This window comes from Oryctolagus cuniculus, chromosome 12 (assembly GCF_051225735.1).
Source record: "Oryctolagus cuniculus isolate XC-2025 breed Fujian yellow rabbit chromosome 12, ASM5122573v1, whole genome shotgun sequence".
NCBI classification, from domain to species: domain Eukaryota; kingdom Metazoa; phylum Chordata; class Mammalia; order Lagomorpha; family Leporidae; genus Oryctolagus; species Oryctolagus cuniculus.
In genome coordinates, this window is record NC_142878.1 from 40,738,706 (window position 1) to 40,753,805 (window position 15,100).

The 15,100-nt window shown below is 40.4% G+C and overlaps 1 protein-coding gene across 8 annotated transcripts in view; it reads left to right on the top strand.

Annotated features, from left to right (window-relative positions):
• The window catches only part of BAZ1A (bromodomain adjacent to zinc finger domain 1A), a 104,312-nt gene that overhangs the window by 42,944 nt on the left and 46,268 nt on the right, over positions 1-15,100 (top strand). For all 8 annotated transcript variants that reach the window (XR_011380762.2, XM_051822162.3, XM_070053756.2 and 5 more), the window contains 3 exons: positions 6,053-6,154; positions 9,444-9,531; positions 10,782-10,916. Coding sequence is in view for 4 of the 8 variants with exons in the window: in XM_051822162.3 (XP_051678122.3) it covers positions 6,053-6,154; positions 9,444-9,531; positions 10,782-10,916 (325 nt within the window). In the remaining 4 variants the exon portion in view is untranslated. The remainder of the gene's footprint in view (positions 1-6,052; positions 6,155-9,443; positions 9,532-10,781; positions 10,917-15,100) is intronic.

The window sequence follows — 15,100 nt, forward strand, 5'->3', positions numbered from 1 at the left end:
TATTTTTATATTTATTTATTCATTTGAGAGAGAGAGAGTGCTGTTGTCAACTGGTTACTCCCCAAATGCATGCAGTGGTCTGGGCTGGCTCCAGCCAAAGCTGGAAACCAGGAACTCAATCCAGGTCTCCCACATATGTGGCAGGTACTCAATACCTGATCCATTACTGTTTCCTCCTAGGGTCTGCATTAGCAGAAGCTAAAATCAGCAGCACTCTGATATGGCATCTTAACTGCTGGACTAAACACCTGTCATTTTTAAAGGAGTCAGCTGAATTGATTTGATATTTGTAGTCCCATGTGTGAAAATTTATTGTGTGGAGCTGGCGCTGTTACATAGTGGGTTACAGCCCCAACCTACAGTGCTGGCATCCACATGGGTGCCACTTTGAGTCCCAGCTGCTCCACTTCCAATCCAGCTCCCTACTAATGTGCCTGGGAAAATAGTGGAGGATGGCCTGAGTCCTTGGGCCCCTGAACCCACGGAGCGGGTTGTGGGGGGAGGGGGTAGAGCCAGAAGGATCTCCTAGCTCCTGGCTTCTGATTGGCTCAGCTCCGGCCATTGCTTTTTACCTCTTTCTCTTTACCTCTCTTTCTCTTTACCTCTTTCTGTAACTCCGTCTTTCAAATAAATAAAATAATTTTTTAAAAAAGAAAATTTAGTGTTTAAGAAAAATAAAGTTAGCATTTTAAATAAATCTTTAAAAATTACCATGAATAAGCCGGCGCCGCGGCTCAATAGGCTAATCCTCCACCTAGCGGCGCCGGCACACCGGGTTCTAGTCCCGGTCAGGGCACCAGATTCTGTCCCGGTTGCCCCTCTTCCAGGCCAGCTCTCTGCTATGGCCTGGGAGTGCAGTGGAGGATGGCCCAAGTGCTTGGGCCCTGCACCCCATGGGAGACCAGGAGAAGTACCTGGCTCCTGCCATTGGATCAGCGCAGTGCACCGGCTGCAGCGTGCCGGCTATGGCGGCCATTGGAGGGTGAACCAATGGCAAAGGAAGACCTTTCTTTCTGTCTCTGTCTCTCACTGTCCACTCTGCCTGTCAAAAAAAAAAAAAAAATTACCATGAATAACCATCTGTGCTAGAAAGCCTAATCCTTCAGTGGATTGTCATTGCAGAATTGTTGTAGTGAACATATCTTTATAATTTCCCCTAAAACAAACCTTTGTTGAAAATATAGGGATTTTTTTTGTGTTGGTGTTTTCTCATTTCTGCTAAGATAATACTTACATAGAAAAATGTTTAGTTTTTACTTCTTTATACTACAACACTTCACAAATATCCTCATATAACTAGACATGTTGAAACATACATTTTTAAAATTAAAGATAATTTTGTTACAAATAGATACAGTGGTCCCTCATTATCTATGGGTATTTGGTTCTAGGAACCCCTACCCTACCTCATCCCCCAGATGCAGATGCTCAGGCTCCTTATATAAAATGATATGGTAGTTTCACATAACCTGGTATATGTTAAACCATCTGTGATTACTTGTAACACCTAATACCAGGAAATAGGTCATATACTGTATTGTTTACCGAATACAAGGAAAAAAAGTATAGATGTTCAGCACACATTTTCTTTCCCAAATATTTTTGTTACACTGTTGGATCTGATTCCATGGATGCAGAATCTACCAGTACAAAGGGCCAACTGTAACTGGAAAAGTGATCTTGTTTTCTTGGTGTAATATATGGTGTTAGCTTGTTATTGTAGAAATAAAATCAGGTCATCAGCTGTTGGCAATAAAATGATGAGTCACAGTCAAGATTGAGATTAGTAGATTCAACTTAATGCCTAACTGTTTAAACCTAGACTTTGGGTAGCAAGGGAGGAAAATGATTAAAATAAAGTCTTTTTTAATATTGCATTGTAGTTCTATCTTTTTGATGAATCCATATTTGTGAGAAATATTTTCTAAGAGCTAATGTTGTAGCACAATGGGTTAAGCTACCGCTTGTGATGCCATGGGATACCAGTTCGAGTGCTAGGGGCCCTGCCATTCATGTAGGAGACCAGTATGGCTCCTGGCTTCTGCCTTCCCAAACCTAGTTATTGTAGAGAGACAGAGAGAAAGGTCTTCCTTCTGTTGGTTCACTCCCCAAATGGCCACTACAGCCAGAGCTACGCCAATCCGAAGCCAGGAGCCAGGTGCTTAATCCCAGTCTCCCTAGGGGGTGCAGGGGCCCAAGCACTTGGGCCATCCTCCATTGCCTTCCCAGGCCACAGCAGAGAGCTGGACTGGGAGAGGAGCAACCAGGACTAGAACATGGCACCGCCTCCCCCCCCCCCCCCAATATAGATAAATCTTTTTTTTTTTTTTTAACTTGGTGGTCTCCAATAATTACACTTTTGTGGAAAGAATAAATTATGATTTTGTTATATAGAGAATTTTGTGTGCTATAGCAAAATCCCAGTAAGAATATTTGCATTCAGGCAGGCACTGTAGAGCAGCAAGTTAAACCACTGCTTAGGATGCTGATATTTCATATCAGAATGCCTGAAATGATGTCTCTTCTGTGCTTCCAATCCAGCATTCTGCTGACATGACTGGGAGGCAGCAGATGATGACCCAAGTACTTGGGGTCCTGCCATCTATGTGGGAGACCCAGATAGAGTTCTGGCTCTTCAGGCCCAGTTCTGGCTTAACTTCAGGGGCGTCTAGGGAATGAACCAGCAGATGCAAAATTTCTTTTTTCTTTCAAATAAATAATTTTTAAAAGAAACTGAAAGAAGTGAGAATCTTTTTTAAAAAGAATATTTAACAGTGTTTAGAAAAATGATTTCTGTTTGTCTGGTCTTAACAGTGTGCCACAGATTTCAGGACATAGCAAAAAAAAAAAAAAAAAAAAAGGATACTTTTTTAAAAAGTTATTTGAGGGAAAGATGAGACAGAGACAAAACTCTTATCTGCTGGTTTCCTCCCCAAATGCCCACAATGGCAAGGATTTAACTTGGCCAAAGCCGAGAGTCAGGAACTCAACTCAGCTTTCCCATGTGGGTGGCAGGAACCCAATCACCTGAATCCTGATCACTGCCTGCCAGGGTCTCTGCATTAACAGGAAGCTTGAGTCCAGAGCTGGAGCTTGGCATCAGACCCAGGTACTCTGATGAGAGCTATTGGTATCTTTTTTTTTTTTTTTTTTTTTTTTTTTTTTTAGGATCTATTTATTTATTTGAGAGAGTCACAGAGAGAGAGAGAGAGATCTTCCATCAGCTAATTCACTCCTCAATTGGCCACCATGGCCAGGCCCAGACCAAAGCCAGGAGCTTTATCCAGGTCTCCCATGGGGGTGGCAGGGGCCCAAGGACTTGTCATCTTCCAATGCTTTCCTAGGCACATCAGCAGGAAGCTAGGACAGAAGTGGAGCAGCTAGGACTCAAACCAGTGCTCATATGGGATGCTGGCATTGCAGGCAGCAGTTTAGCCCACTGTGCCACAATGCCAGCCCTAGATATTGGTTTCTTAATTGCTTGGCTAAATACCCACTCTCAAAGATTGTTTTTTACACATAAAAACCTCCACATCTTATAACTTTATATCCATTAAGATAAGGTCCATATACAAGTTTTCAGTACAATCAGTTATACTCAGTCATTCCTTTATATATGTAAAGTGGCAATGATTAGTTGCTAAGTTGGCATCCATTCAGAAAGTAGTAAAATAAAAAGCCTTAATCATATCTCTTGCTCTTGAACTGCTGCTGATCTATTAAAATTCATTTTGATTTTCCTTCCCTTTATTTCAACAAATTGTTTCATTGAGACCTCCCATTTGTGCCTCTGTTTGAATACTTTGAGTTCTCTCTTCAATCTGTTCTCCTGGATTAGTGCTTTTCATAATGCAGATTATAGCTTCATGTAGCTTAGAGAAAGTAAAGCAATAATGAACTTAAGTGGAATAAAACATATTAGCACTCCAAATAATAAGGGTAAATGTTTAAATATATTATCCTGGTTTAAATGTATATTGAGTCTTATTACAAAGATGCTTGAGGCTGGCGCCGCGGCTCAATAGGTTAATCCTCTGCCTGTGGCGCCGGCACACCGCGTTCTAGTTCCGGTCGGGGCACCGGATTCTGTCCCAGTTGCTCCTCTTCCAGGCCAGCTCTCTGCTGTGCCCCGGGAGTGCAGTGGAGGATGGTCCAAGTGCTTGGGCCCTGCACCCCATGGGAGACCAGGAGAAGTACCTGGCTCCTGACTTCGGATCAGCGCTGTGCGCCAGCCGCAGCACGCCGGCCTCAGCGCACTGGCCGCGGCAGCTATTGCAGAGTGAACCAACAGCAAAAGGAAGACCTTTTTCTCTATCTCTCTTTCTCACTGTCCACTCTGCCTGTCAAAAATAAATAGATAGATAGATAGATAGATGCTTGAAAATGCTTGGCCCTTGGATTTCATGCTCTACTTTTATTTGTGTGACCCAGTCACATGTCCCTTTTGTGTCAAACCCCTCCCCTACCTTATATTGCTGTATTTTTATCACTTTGACCATATCTGCCACTCACCACCGGTGTTTCTCTTTATATCATTTTCTTCTCTGTAATCCTGCCTCCCTCTTACATCTTTTTTATTCATACAGGTGGTGGGGACTTAGAGGGTAATCATCTTTGTGCTGCCATCACTGCTGCTGAGTCCTTGTTGCCATCACTTCTCTGTAGCTTTCTCCCATCCAAGTAATCTTCTGAGACCTTCTGAGATCTGAGAAAATCAGGCATGTTTAGGGTGGTTTGGCCATAGATTCTCAGTAGCTTTCTAATTGGTATTTCTGTTTGCTTTCTTGCTTCATAGTCTAGGCAGCCAGAGCACTCCTTCTGCAGTGTCAGTTACATCATCATTATCCTATTATTCGGATCCGTTAGTGCTTTACTCTGAGTACACTGCAAAGCCTTTAATGATGCCCTGTAGTCTTGACCTGCTGCTGCCCTCTGACTGAATCGTCTCCTTACTCATTCTGCTTCTTATGCAAGCTACATGTTTTTACCTCGGGGCCTTTACAAGTTTCTCTCTCTCTCTCTCTCTCTCTCAGAGATTTATTTTTTTGTTTATTTGAAAGGCAGAGTTACAGAGAGGCAGAGAGAGAGAGAGACAGATCTTCATCCCCAGCTTCACTCCCAAGGTGGCCTCAATGGCCGGAACTACGCCGATCCAAAGCCAGGAGTCAGGAGCTTCTTCCAGGTCTCCCTTGTGGGTGCAGGGGCCCAAGAACTTGGACCATCCTCTACTGCTTTCCCAGACCATAGCAGAAAACAGAATTAGAAGTGGAGTGCCCAGGACTCAAACTGGCGCCCGTATGGGATGCCAACACTGCAGGCTTTACCTGCTATGCCACAGCGCCGGCTCCTCTTTTCTCTGTTTAAACTCATTTGCTGAAGATTTTATCATGGATTGCTCCCTCTCTTTTTTATTTTTTAAATTTTTTCCCCATATCTGCTTAAATATCTTCTTCTTAGAAGATCTACCTGGCAGTTTCAGGGACTATAACCTATTTAAATAATAGCTCTCCCACCCTGTGTTTTTTTCTTTGTAGCACCTACCACCTATCCTGTTATGTATTTTTTCTTGATTTTATCTCCTCACTATGTTTCTGTTGTGTTGATAATGCAGTCACGTTTTCCAGTATTATCTGCACTTCTTCACTGTGAATGAGTGAATATGCCCTGAAGGGAAGAAAAGGTGACCGGTTGCTGAGGGCAAGGATTGCATGTATAGCCTCTTTGCTAATTTGAAAACTGCATTATCTCTACTTTTGCTCTTGGATTATATAGCTATGAAGAAGAAAGTTTCAAAGCAAATCCAAGAATTTTTTTTAAACAAATCTAACCTAAACTGTATATTCTGATTAATCATCTCTAGTTAACTTTATGCATCCAGGAAAAATTTACTGAATGAGTAATTAATTAAATAATTAAAATTGTGCTTGATATTGTTTTGGCTAATAAGATGGAAGAGTATGGGAGAGGGAGCAGTAACTTAGAAAATAAGTTTCTGTTTAAGATCTCATATTTATACATCATTAACTGATTCATGTCTTTTCCCTCTTTTTAGGAAGAAAAAAGATGCACTTGATCCTTTATTATTCAAGTATAAGGTGCAGCCCACTAAAAAGGAATTATATGACTCTGCTATTGTTAAGGCAACACAAATCAGGTAAAACCCTGAGATAGTAATTTAAATCAGAATAATTATATGTTAGATAAAAAAAGGTTTTATGAAGTAAATTTATATATACTTATAAATTGTTAAAATGGGTCCTAACGGACTCCTTGAGCCCTTTGTTTAGGGTATCTAATCCCAAATGATCTTTAGTCTAAAGAATTAAAAAGCATTCAATTTATGAAGTGCTTCTCATGAAATAACTCAGTTTTTAATGCTGAAAAAATTGATGATATTTTTAATATATCACCTCTGTGGTGGTTTATTCATTAGATCAGTTTCTTCCTATTAAGAATGTTAAAAAGTGAGTATCTTTACAAACTCCTGTTAGAAGTCTATTTGGAGGAGAGAGAGGTAGTGAGCAGTTAATATTTAAAGGAACTGATTCTGGGTTACAGAGATGTTTGGAAAAGTCATTTAATTATTTATTAATTGTCTGAAAATAAGTTGACATTATTAGCCACCTATCAGCTTGCCACCTAAGAGTCAATCCTACATCTCATTTATTTCAATTTTTACTTATTCTACCAACTCTTTTGCTCCATACATGCCTTAAATGAATCCTGAGTTAGATAAATGGTTTTCTGCAGTTTTATTGAAGTGTGTGGTTTATTGCTTGATTAGTTGGTTTGAGGTAGGGAATAAGATCTCTAGGACATTCTACATTTTACTATATTCCCAAGTTAATATTTATGGATTATTGAAACTTTTAATTTGTTTATTTTATGGTCTAATGAATGATATAGAAGTTGAGACTGCAAATAGTTTTCTTAATCACAGTTGAGTTTTCTCTCCTTTCCCTTCAGTTCAAGATATATTAATTATATAATTAAATTTCCTGTTAAAATTTTTCATTTTTTGGAGTCAGCACTGTGGCGTGGTGGGTAAGGCAGCTGCCTGTAGTGCCAGCATCCCATATGGGCACAAGTTCAAGTCCTGGGTGCTCTATTTCTGATCCAGCTCTCTGCTAATGTGCCTTGGAATGCAGTGAAGGCTATTTCAAATTCCTGGGCCCCTGCACCCATGTAGGAGACCCTGAATAAGCTCTTGGCTCCTGGCTTCAGATCAGCCCAGCTCCAGCCACTGCGGTCATTTGGGGAGCAGACCAGCAGATAGATGCAAGACTTCTCTGTCTGTCTCCCTCTCTCTCTGTAACTCTGCCTCTCAAATAATCTTTAAAAAAAATTTTAAGTACTTGTTTATTTGAGATGAAGAAAAAGAGCGAGAGAGTGACCTACCTCACCCATTCACTGGTTCACTTTCTAGACATCTGTAACATCTAGGACAAGACCAAATCAGAGTTGGGAGCCAGAAATTCAATCCAGGTCTTCAGTGTGGGTGACAGGAACCCAACCACTTGAGCCGTCACCACTACCTCCCAGGGTCTGCATTAGCAGAAAGTTGGAGTCAGGAGCTATCACAGGATACCAAACCCAGGCACTCTAATATGGAATGTGGCCATCTGAACTTCTCAACTGAACACCTAGCCTTTCCTACTAACTTTTTTATTTATAGCTTAAATATAAATATTCTGCTATAGATTGGTTAGTTTTGTTAACTCATTTTCTTCTTAATTGTAAGCCAAAGAATCATAAAATGAAAAAACTTTACTTGATAATTGAAGATTTAAAAGACTTCTTTTTGTTAACATCAAAGGATAGTACTCTTACAGGTTAAGCTACCTTTATAAGCACCAGTTCAACTTGGTCCAACCCCAGCCATACAGCCATTTGGGAAGTGAATTAATGGATGGAATATATCCCTCTGTGCCTTTCAAATAAATAAATAAATCTTTTAAAATTTAAAAAAAAAAAGGATATGGGAGAATAGGGGTTGGTGTTGTAGTGCAGTGAGTTAAGCTGCCACCTACAATGCTGCAGTCCCATGTGAGTGCTTTTTCAGCTGCTCCTTTCTGATCCAGCTCCCTGCTAATGCACCTGGGAAAGCAGCAAAAGATGGCCCAAGTACTTGGGCCTCTGCCACCCACGTGGAAGACCCGGATGGAGTTCCTGGCTCCTAGCTTTGGCCTGACCCAATCCCAGCCATTATGGCCATTTGAGGAGTGGACCAGTGGGTGGAAGATCTGTGTGTGTGTGTGTGTGTGTGTGTGTGTGTGTTTCTCATAACTCCTCTTTCTCTGAAACTCTGACTTTCAAATAAAAATAAATAAATCGTAACAAAGTGATAATCCTTTTCTTTTAATAAAGAAATAGTAATAATCCTCTAATAAATAAGACTTGATATGCTAGAATAGCACTGATGAGAAGAACTTCCTATGGTAATGGAAATGTTAAATGTGTGCCATCCTTTATGATGGCAATAACCACCTGTTGCTACTGAGCACTTGAAATGTGGCTAGTAGGAATGAGGAACTGAATTTTTTATTTTATTTATTAGAACAAATATGATTAGTAGCTACCAACTAGAACAGTGCAGTCCTTTGGTACTAGTTACTTATTCAACAGTCAACAAGTAATTACATTTTCCTTGCTAGACTTCGTATGGTGCTTGAATATAGCAGTGAACCAGAGTCCTTCCTCTCATGGAACTTAAATTCTAGGAAAAGAATATGCATTTTGCAGACAACCACCACATAAAAAACTCCTGTATTATTTCTTCACTCCGAAGCTTTTAACTTGGCTTCTTCGTGAAAGGAATAGATTGAATTCACTCGAAGTACTTGTGTGTTTTATATTGTTTCTGTGGAGGTGTTGCTGTTATGGTGTATTTGTTCTTATTTCGAAATAGAGGGCAACAGAGAATCAAAACATGTATATTTTAGAATTTTTGTTTTAATTCTCTTTAGTTTTTATCCCACTAATCTATTTGCTACCATATGAGATTTAAATATAAAATATTTTAAAATTTGATAAGGCCCTATGTTTAACCATGTTTAAAATATCCATTTGAAAGTTTGTATATATAATATTATATGATATCTCATAGTCTACTAATTTTAATTTTTGAAAGAATTTTAATGGTGATAATTTTAGGGGTGATTTGGTTTATTTTTCTTGCAGTTTAATTCCAAATGTCTCCTGAGCAACAAATGTATATTCTCTTTTTATAAAGGCTTTTTGTAATGGATCCACTCAAGTAGATCTTCTTATATAACTTCCTACAAAAATGCCTTTGTATAAAGTTTCTCATAACTTCTACATAAATAGGAAGATGAAATGTCCTTCATTTCTTGAACTTGAAATTCAAGTTATACATTTGCAAAGATTATGAAGTTTGAATTAAATTCACTGATGCTAACACTAATTCTTCTTTGTACTGGCAGCCGGAGGAAACACCTATTTTCTCGTGATAAGTTAAAGCTTTTTCTGAAGCAACACTGTGAGCCACAAGATGGAATCATTAAAATTAAGGTAATCAGAATAGTAAAAGTATTTGTTGGAAGAAAGAAAAGATGAGAAATGTGTAATGTTATACAGTTATAACATTGCAGAAATATATGTCAAAGATGGTTGAAATTTTTATCTATAGCTAACTTTTAGGATTTTTAAAAATATTTATAGGGGCTGGTGTTATGTCATAGCAGATAAAGCTGCCACCTGCGATGCCAAGCATCCCATATAGGCACCGGTTCAAGTCCCATCTGCTCCACTTCCCATCTAACTCTCTGCTAATGTGCCTGGGAAAGCCGTGGAGGATGGTCCAAGTACCTGGGTCTCTACATCCACATGGGAGACCCAGAAGAAGCTCCTGGCTTATTGTGGCCATCTGGAGAGTGAACCAGCAGATGAAAGATTTTTGTCTCACCTTCCCTCTCTGTAACTCTGACTTGCAAATAAAACTATTAGGGTAGTACAGTAGGTTCCTGATATTAAATATGTGGATTAATTATTTACATAGAAAATATTAGGCAAAATTCACCAAAGGCAAAATGGATTATTATATAAATATAGTTTTGAAGTAATTTTAAAATTCAGAGATCTGTTGCAACATTCTTGAGGTATTTTGTAGTGAAGCAATCTTTGAGTTTTGGTTTTCTTTGTGGTAAGGCTGATTAATTACATACAAAGTCTGGAAAAAGAATGAGTAAGCCAACTAAAATGTATTTCACTATACAATTCTGTATGAAATTGTAAGGTTTGGGCCTAGTCTTTTTTCTTCCTTCCTCCCCCCCCCCACCTCCCTCTCCTCTCCTCTCCTCCCTCCCTCCCTCCCTCCCTCTCTCCTTCCTTCCCTCCCTCCCTCCCTCCCTCCCTCCTTCCTCCCCTCCCCTCCTTCCCCTCCCCTCCCCTCCCCTTCCTTCCTTCCTTCCTTCCTTCCTTCTTTTTTAAGATTCATTTATTTGAGAGGTAGAGTTACAGATAGAGGGAGAGACAGAGAGAAAGGACTTCCACTCTGGGTCTCCCATGTGAGTGCAGGGTCCCAAGTACTTAGGCCATCCTCTACTGTTTCCTTGGCCATAAGCAGAGGTAGATCAGAGAGGAGCAGCCCAAATGGGATCCCCACACTGCAGGCAGAGGCTTAGCCCACTATGCCACAGTGCTGGCCCCAACCTGGTCTTTAACAGCATTAATAGTGGTCATATGACACATCATAGCCTATCTGTATATGGTTTACTAATGTGTTGTTATTATAACCTGTGTCTTTTCTTATTACTGTTAAGGCATCATCTCTTTTAACATATAAAATAGCAGAACAAGATTTTTCTTATTTCTTCCCTGATGATCCACCCACATTTATATTCAGTCCTGCTAACAGACGAAGAGGAAGGCCTCCCAAAAGAGTATCTGTTTGTCAGGTAAGTAAAGAAGAAATGAAATGAAAGTGACATTTTAGCTGTTAATCAAACAGTATTCAGAATCAAGGGCAATGTTTGAATATCCTTACCCCATGAGGTAATGAGGAAGAAACTCATTACTTCAAACACACACACATACACGCATGCACAAATGTGTATGTGTGCTATATGTTGATAACTGCTCAGGAGTGAGGCTTGTAGAAGTGTCAGGTGTTAATTAGGCATGGCTGTGATGCCACAGGGATTTTATAACAAAGTGGAAGCAAGCAGATAAGCACTGACTAACATGTAAAGCAGGATGAAATGCAAGGAATAAGCTATGAAGTTGAAGTATAAAGAGCAATAACTTCTAACTGGAGGAAAGTATGTAATGCTTTAAGAGAGCGCTAATGCTCTAGACAAAATGCAAGATTTCTAATGATGACGCAGAGTTGGGAAAGGTATCCGAGGCAGAAGACAGAACATGAATGAGGGTTTAAGGGAGTCGGGATTTATTTATATGGCATCCGTGAGCAGTGTACTGTTTTATAACTATGTGAGTACATGGACAGATGTAATGGGAAAATGAAGCAGAAAGTGTATAGTTACTCTTGAGGCTCACTACTAAATATTTTGTACAATCAAATGATGCTAAGATTTTCTCCATAATAATTTCTAATTTGCTTCAATATTACTTGTCTTATATAGAGATTGAAAATAGACTTTAGCCATAAAGTGTTGACCTAAACCCAAGTAGGTAGCAGTATACTGATTCAGTGTGTGAAATGAGAGACCTTAGAATGCAAAATAAATCTCCCTGAGAAAAACTCCTTATTGAATTTTAGAACAGAAAGAGAAAGGCAATATAGGTTAAATTAAAAGTTTAATTCTTTGCCTGCCTTCCTTCCTTTCTGTCTTTCTTCCTTCCTTCCTTTCTCTCTCTCTCTCTCCCTTTCTTTCTTTCTTTCTTTCTCTCTTTCTCTCTTTCTCTTTCTCTTTCTTTCTCTCTTTCTCCCTTTCTTTCTTTCTTTTTCTTTCTCTCTTTCTCTCTCTTTCTTTCTCTTTCTTTCTCTCTTTTCTTTCTTTCTTTCTCTCTTTCTCTCTCTCTCTTTCTTTCTCCCTTTCTTTCTTTCTTTCTTTCTTTCTTTCTTTCTTTCTCGCTCTTTCTTTCTCTCTTTGTTTTTCTTTCTTTCTCTCTCTTTCTTTCTTTATTTCTTTCTCTCTCTTTCTTTCTCCCTTTCTCTCTCTCTCTCTTTCTCTCTCTTTCTTTCTCTCTCTTTCTCTTTCTCTCTTTGTTTCTTTCTCTCTCTTTCTCTTTCTTTCTCTTTCTCTCTTCTTTCTTTCTCTCTTTCTTTCTCTTTCTCTTTCTCTGTTTCTCTCTTTCTTTCTCTCTTTCTCTCTTTTTTTCTTTCTTTCTTTCTTTCACAGATAGAGTTAGTGAGAGAGAGAGACAGAGAGAAAGGTCATCCCTCTGTTGGTTCATCCCTCAAATGGCCGCTACGGCCAGTACTGCACCGATCCGAAGCCGGGAGCCAGGTGCTTCTTCCTGGTCTCCCATGTGGGTGCAGGGCCCAAACACTTGGGCCATCTTCCACTGCCTTCCCGGGCCACAGCAGAGAGCTGGACTGGAAGAGGAGCAACCGGGACTAGAACCGACGCCCATATGGGATGCCAGCGCTGCAGGCGGAGGATTAACCAAGTGAACCATGGCGCCGGCCCCTCTTTGCCTACTTTCTAATTTATGTTCTTCACCTTTAACTATCAGAAACTTTCTTCCCTTGGGCTATTCCTATTTCCCAGTTCAGGGAGCAAGGACACTCTGAAAGTTTCTGGAATTGAGCAAACTAATAGCTAGATAAGGTTGTCTGAGTCAAAGGAAATTTGTCTTGAATCATTTTAATTTTTTTAAATTTATTTATTTATTTATTTGAAAGGCAAAGTTACAGAGAGAGAGGGAGAGACAGAGAAATATTTCATCTGCTGATTCACTCCCCAAATGGCCGCAATGGCCAGGGCTAGAGCAGCCCAAAGCCAGGAGCCCAGAGCTGCTTCTCGATCTCCCACATGTGTACAGGGGACCAAGCACTTGGGCTGTCCTCTGTTGCTCTTCCCAGGCCACTGGTAGGGAGCTGGATCCTAAGTGGAACAGCCAGGATGAGAACTGGAGCCAATATGGTCTGCCAGCATTGCAGGTGGCAGCTTTACCCACTATGCCACAATGCCAGCCCCTGTTTGTTTTTTAAGGATTTATTAATTTGAAAGAGTTAGAGAAGGAGAGAGAGAGAGAGAGATCTTCCATCCACTGGATCACTCTCCAGATGACCACAACAGCTGAAGCAGGGCCATTCTGAAGCCAGGAGCCAGGAGCTTTTTCCAGGTCTTCCACGTGTTTGCAAGGGTCCAAGGACTTGAGCTATCTTCCGCTGCTTTCCTAGGCCTGTTATTAGGGCCTGGATTGGAAGTGGAGCAGTTGTGTTTCAAACTGGTACCCACATGGGATGTTGGCAGCGCTTTTACTTGCTACGCCACATCAGCCATTTTTACTATATTATATGAAGCAGTTTATTATGTATATTATCTTTTTTAGCTCTCACCACAGGCCTTCAAAATGAGTACAATCTCATTTAACAGATGAAGAGGTAGACACAGAAAGTTTACTTTCTTGAAGTAACATAAAACTGGGATTTGAACCTGGTTTTAAAATTAGCTCCTTGTTCTTTTTGTCTTGCTTTAGTGATACAGGATGAGATTGATACTGTTATTCACTGAGGTAACTAAATTAGAGTGATAAATTGCCACTTTTATTTTCCAGTTGCAGTTCAATTATTATATCTTTTTTGGCTATTTTGAATATCTTTTGAAATTTCATCAAATACTGAGATTTGAAATACATTTACCCAGAACCTTGAGCTTCAGCTGTCATAAGCTTTCTCATGTTTCACTTACCTAAGATCTGACTTCTCTACTAATCTATGTAAATTCTGCGAAGGAACAGTGTCAGTATTGTTTATTACCATAATGAGTACTGGTATATACTAAGTACTGAGATACTCAAATGAATTATTTCTATATTACTATGTTTATAAAAATAAGAGATAATAAAAATATTATATTAAGCTGATTAGAGACAGTCTCACAAAAAAACAAGGTAAAAATAAAATTTTTACATTGAACATTGGTCTCAAGAATTTGGGGGGTTATTATTTTAAAGGCAAGCAACAAAGAGGGAGACGGATCTTCCATTTTCTGGTTTATTCTCCAGATGGCTACAACTGCAGGATCTGGGCCAGTTGAAGCCAGAAGCCAGGGGCTCCATCTGGTTCTCCCACATGGTGGCAGGGACTCAAATACTTGAGCTATCATCTGCTGCTTCCCATACACATCAGTAGAGAGCTGGATCAGAAGCAGGGTAGCCTGCACTCAAACCAGCACTCCCATGTAGGATGTGAGTTAACAACTGGCTTAACTCAGTGCACCACAGTGCCAGCCCCCAAAATGTTTCTGGCATGTCTTTTCTTTGCCTGTGGCACCAGCATCCCACATGGGCGCCAATTCGTGTCCCAGCTTCTCCTCTCCCAATCTAACTCTCAGCTAATGGTCTAGGAAAGCAGTGGAAGATGGCCCAAATGCTTGGGCCTCTGCACCCATGTGGGAGACATGGAGGAGACTCCTGGCTCCTGGCTTTGGATCAGCTCAGCTCCAGTCGTTGTAGCCATTTAGGGAGTGAACCAGTGGATGGAAGACATCTCCCTCCCTCCCTTTCTCTCTCCCTCCCCCCTCCCTCTCTCTGTGTATAATTCTACCTCTCAAATAAGATTAAAAAAAAAAAACTCATTTTAGTGACAGGCATATGGGGCAGTGGTTGAATTGCTGTTTGGAATGCCCTTCTCCCATATCAGAGTACCTGGTTTGAATCCTGGCTACTCTACTTCTGATCCAGTTTCCTTCTAATGTGTGTCCTTGGAGGCAGCAGATGATGGCTCAGGTTTTGGCTCCAGGTGAGTATTTGGGGAGTGAATCAGCAAATGGAATTCTCTCTCATTCTCTCTCTCTCTCTCTCTCTCTCTCTCTCTCTCTCTCTCTCTCTCTCGGCTTTCAAATGAAATGAAAATTAAAAGAGGGGCCGGCGCTGTGGTGTAGCAGTTAAAGCCACCACCTGCAGTGCCAGCATCCTAGTGGGCACCCATTTGACTCCTGGCTGTCCC